This window comes from Oratosquilla oratoria, chromosome 8, assembly GCF_046742065.1.
Source record: "Oratosquilla oratoria isolate Oo_2021 chromosome 8, ASM4674206v1, whole genome shotgun sequence".
In the NCBI taxonomy this organism is placed as follows: domain Eukaryota; kingdom Metazoa; phylum Arthropoda; class Malacostraca; order Stomatopoda; family Squillidae; genus Oratosquilla; species Oratosquilla oratoria.
Genome location: NC_134784.1, coordinates 6,610,358 through 6,615,357, shown reverse-complemented (window position 1 = coordinate 6,615,357; position 5,000 = coordinate 6,610,358). Strand labels below are relative to the sequence as shown.

The window sequence follows — 5,000 nt, the reverse complement described above, 5'->3', positions numbered from 1 at the left end:
CATGATGGGACAGCTCCATCGACGGGTATGTCACTCCAGGATAGGGCTCAGGACAGAGAGCTCAGGGAGAGCGTTGTGTAGGAGGCTGGACAGGACGTTAGACAGGACGCAGGGCAGGGCAATGCTAGAGTCCTATATCGATGTTTCCCGTTATCTTCTATATTGTGCTCTCGCATTCACTTAAAAAATAGTACAGTAAAGTGGGTATCGCATAGGCAAGTGGGAAATACGTCTTCGTTCACGAGATGACCGTGAGGAGGTGCTGTTCTAGTGTATCAATGTTGTCTCAGTGTCGTTTAAGGTGGTGGGAAAAGGACCTAGGGTGTAAATGACGTATGGTTGTCTTTGCGTGGTTTGTCAGGTCTTCATCACTGCATTTTTATCACATGTTTTGTCATGTGTACCAGAGGGCGGGATAGAACCCTGTTCCAGGTCGTTAGGGGAGGGGGAGTTATTGAAGGGGATCGATGCCGCATCCTGAGCTGCCTTGTTGGCTCATTCGTCGCAGAGGATACCAACATGATATGGTACTCAGCCGATTTCAGCAAAGCAAATAGTTAATCTACCTTTACAATGATCAAGAAGTTATTTGTAGAGTTTTGGATTGATATAAGGATTCTGTATACAAAGAAAAAAACAGACAGAGATGAACAGGATATCATGAGTTACTTTCAGTCCTTAGAAATGTACATGGAAGAGATCTGCCTAGGCCCTAGCACGGCTGTGTTCCCCAGCAGGAGGTGGACATGGCAGTAGGACCCTTCGGCATCACGGAGGCGCGTGCCCAGGCTGCTGCCTTCAGTGAACCCTTGTACATCATCGAACAACGCATCTTCTACAGGAGACCCGAAATGGGGCCAGACCTAGCCGGATTTGTCAAGTCTTTCACCCCCCAGGTTCGTGCATCCGGGTCAGGGCGAGTCATTGTGTTGGCGTGGATATGGTTGACTCCATATTGTGTTCATTTACCTACAGACGTTAGTTGAAGTAACTACGCAACACTCCAGCTTGAGAGTGATAATTTGGAGTAAATGTAGCTCCCGAGTCAATGGTTATTATTATTATTATTATTATTATTATTATTTTTATTTTTTAAATGGGAACGGATTGATGCGACGTAATTAAAATATTGACACCAACATTTCATTTCTATTTGTTTCGTTTCATTTTGTCTTATTCTATTTTATTATATTTTTACGTCCTACATAAGTAATGCTTCTGCTCAATGAAGTCGATTCATTTTTGTTTCATCCTGTTTTCCCCTTCATATTTTTTTCTATCCCTGTTTGCCGTCATACTCCCTTCTTGTGGTTTTTATCTTAATTTTCCCCCGTCTTCTTTCTCACTTCCTCCTTTCGTCTTTCTCTTGCGCCTTGTTCCCCTTCCCATCCTCTTCTTTTACACCTCGTCTCTCCAGGTCTGGCTCATGGTGGCTTGTATCACGCTAGTGGTGGCTTTCGCTTTGTGGTTAGCCCTTTTCCCCATGAGGGGCTTTCTGGCCGGGCAAAGATCCTCCCAAGGTGTCTCGGAGGAAGCGACATCCCCAAAACTGCAATGGCGAAGACCCAGTGACCTTTACAATGGAGCTCACGAGGTTCTCCAATGGTGCTTTGGAGTCCTCCTTGCCCAGTGTGAGTAGATCCAATCCATGAACTTGAACAAAATGTTTCTGAATTATGTAGCGCCGCCACTCCCCCCCCACCCCCAAGCCTAAAAGAAACTATGGGTCATATGAAGAATTGTCATCCCAGAACACCCACATGAACAATCGTCACCCCATGAGATCCCACCTAAAGAATCGTCACCCCATGAGATCCCACCTGAAGAATTGTCACCCCAGTGCGCCGAATATCAACAGTGGAATAAAGATTAGATTAGGTTAGAAAAAAAAAAAAATCTGAAGTTTGGCTGCATCACAAATATCGGTCTGATGGCTGTCTCGCGAAAGTTTTGTAGAAGTTATAAATGGTCAGGTGATTGAAACTGCTGCTTTATATCACAAGAAATAAAAATTAAATTTCTTTTGTATTTTTAGAAGTGCACACCTACGCATTAGAAAATTAAATATTAATTTTGTCAATTATAATACATCAGTGTAATAGATATTTTTCTTGGAGGAAATCAGTAACAGAATACGTTGCTAAAAACTATGCACAAGCGAACGAAGTCGCGTCGACTTTATTAGACGCCATCTTTGTTTTGAAAGAATTACAGGCACCGTATTACTTAATGCAGTTTAGGTTAGGTAGGTCAGGTTAGGTTAGATAGGTAGATTAGGTCAGAAAAGACGAATTTATCATACTTTAATTTCTTCGACCTCCGCATGTAGTAAAACAAATATGGCGTCTCAAGCAGTCGAACTGCCTACGTTTATGTATAGCTTTTAGCATTTTGTCTGTTATTGATTTCCGTCAAGAGTAACGTATATCACGTTGATGTACTATAATTTACATTTTTTTTATATTGCTATATCGCATAGGTGTGCACTTTTATAATTTAACAATGCTTTGTATTTTTGTAATAATATTCTCAGATGAAAAGTTATACTGTACGTCGATTTTAGGTTGACGCGCAGTTAAATGAGAGATGTCGAGACAGCAATACTCCCACTTACTGTATGTAACCGTTTTGGTTCTAGAGAGAGTAACTGTGCGCCATAGTATTAATAACGTTATTATTACTTTACATGAGCCCCTACCTAAGGAATTCTGACGTTATGCCCTCCTTATGCTCCTTCGGACCTGTTGATATATGATCTCCCTGTTTGTCTCTTCCTGCAGCCCTGCGCTGGCGTCGAAGTCGAGGAAGCTGTGCCTGGACATTGGGGGGACTGTGGATCCTGGTGAGCCTAATCTTCTCGACCGTGTATCGGTCCAATCTTAAAGCGATGTTGATTTCGCCTAAGGTGAGAAGGATAACTGGGGATGAGGGGTGATGGTAAGCAACCTTGCACGTGGAATATATGTTGTGATTACTTCTCTACGGCCACACTTCTTACTCTCAACGCTAGACTGGTTTTTATTTTCCTGGTTTAAATCGCTGGCGGAATCAGGTGGCCATAACAACACAGAACTAAGTGGTATATTTCCATGAATTTAGAATTTGCATTTGGGAATTTTCTTGCATTGTTGTCTCTTTTATTAAAAATTCTTAAAAAGTGAAATATATTTTCAGATGCATATATACTGAATACCTGTAAACGGTAGCTTAATACCCCCACTCGAGAGTCAGTAGTTAGTGCAGCGCAAATAACTGGCCAATCAAGCCAGTCAGTAATTTCAGAAGCTAGTGCGACCGAACTCATAGGGGTCTACAAAACTGAAGCATAGTTTGTCATTCGTCATAACGGATCCAAAGGACTGAAACAAACCTCTGGTGATTTTTTATTGGTCTAACTCATGTCAGTCTTTGAATTCTCGACAAGTCCCGAACTTTTGCTCGAGTCACATTTGAACCTTCCACCACGCAGGTGACCATTCCCTTTGACGGCTTTGACGAGTTGATCGCGCAGGACGACTACAATTGGAGAGTGGCAGCTAATTCCGTCACCCATCAGACACTCAGGGTAAGAATTGGCGCGGTCGCGCGAACGCACTGCCTCTGCCTTTGGACACTTTGCTACCTCCCTCTTGAGGCTGAAGAGAGAAAAGGTCTCCTCTTTCCTCCGTCAGGACGCGCCGAAGGATTCATTCCTCGGGAGGGCGTGGTTGAAAGCTGCCGGTGTGGTGTACAACGACTTTGCTAAAGTCCTTCGTGAGATGCAGGCAGGCCACTACGCCCTCGTCATCGACGCCCCCACCATCATGGCCTTCATGAACATGGACTTCTCCCAGGTGACCAAAGGGACAGGGATAACTCTTAGGAGGTGGGGGTGGGTGGACTTGACTTTTGTAATGGCACCTACATCCTGATAAAGGACAAACCTAAATCACTGAAAACCCATGTTCCTATAGGCTCAATAAAGGCTTGAAGAGTACGAGTCTTTTTGATATAGAGACGCTTGCGATTATATCACAAGACAGAAACGCTGGTAGACCACAGTCCATAACAACAACAGCAATCAATTTTCATTAGATAATCTCCGGACAAAAGTAGGGAATGAGTTCTTTGTCTATACGAGCTATGCCTAGCTGGGTGCGACTCCCGCTGAGGAGGCTAACAGAGTTCCTCTCACTGATGTCCCCGGCTCTCCCACCGGGGACACTTCGTCCGCCCACGATGTCAGACCGGACGTTGCGGCCTGACGGTGACCCGGCGTGGCTTTGAGGAGGTCTTCATGTTTGCTCTTGGGTTCCCCAAAGGATCTTCGCTCCTGCCCGCCGCTAACAAAATGTGAGTAGCTTAGATTAAGACCACTGCTTTCCCACCCTCTCCCTCCTTCCCTGTTTCCCTCCTTGTCTCTGTTTCTCTCTCTCTCTCTCTTTTGATGTTCCATCAGACCGCTGTGTCTTGCTGCATAGCTTCTGACCAGGGCAGTGGACAGGGATGGTTCTTCATCTACAAGGAGCTAAGATGGAAGGTAAAGAAATGAATGTTGAGTAGGTGTGGGATGCATCCCTTGTCCGGCTGCCTCCCTTACAAAGGGGAGGAAGGCTTTTCGTATGTAGATTGAATAGTTCAACATCCTTGAGGGTTCCCTGGATTTAGTCTTGCCAGGGTTTCAGCTGCTCGAAGTCTGGCTTGACGAAGAAAGTGAGGAGCCTACGCCAGGAGGTGCGTAGCTGCTGCCGAAACCGTCACCTTTGCCCTATGATGCGCTTTGGGGACTGTTGAGGCAGGCAACAGTCACAGATGGGAATCGGAAAGGAGTGCGGGAGTCGAACCCACAAATAGCAAATGCGAAGTCAGCACGTTTCTAATTACGCCACCAACGTGTCGGTACGTCTGGGGGAAATGTCCGGCTATCAAACAAGACCGGGACAAAACCTGGTAAACTTCCTTGCCCCCGGATGTGTATGTCGTGCTCAGACTTCCTTGGATCTTCACCAGCATCAGGAACC

The 5,000-nt window shown here is 45.2% G+C and overlaps 1 protein-coding gene across 1 annotated transcript in view; it reads left to right on the top strand.

The window, feature by feature from the left end:
- Positions 1-4,074, top strand: part of LOC143027292 (glutamate receptor ionotropic, kainate 3-like) — a 4,133-nt gene extending 59 nt beyond the window's left edge. The window contains exons 1-7 of the mRNA XM_076188559.1: positions 1-25; positions 738-977; positions 1,418-1,631; positions 2,781-2,905; positions 3,425-3,565; positions 3,672-3,865; positions 3,954-4,074. The exon at positions 1-25 is cut by the window's left edge and continues 59 nt beyond it. Coding sequence (XP_076044674.1) covers positions 1-25; positions 738-977; positions 1,418-1,631; positions 2,781-2,905; positions 3,425-3,565; positions 3,672-3,865; positions 3,954-4,074 — 1,060 coding nt within the window. The remainder of the gene's footprint in view (positions 26-737; positions 978-1,417; positions 1,632-2,780; positions 2,906-3,424; positions 3,566-3,671; positions 3,866-3,953) is intronic.
- Positions 4,075-5,000: the final 926 nt, after the last annotated feature.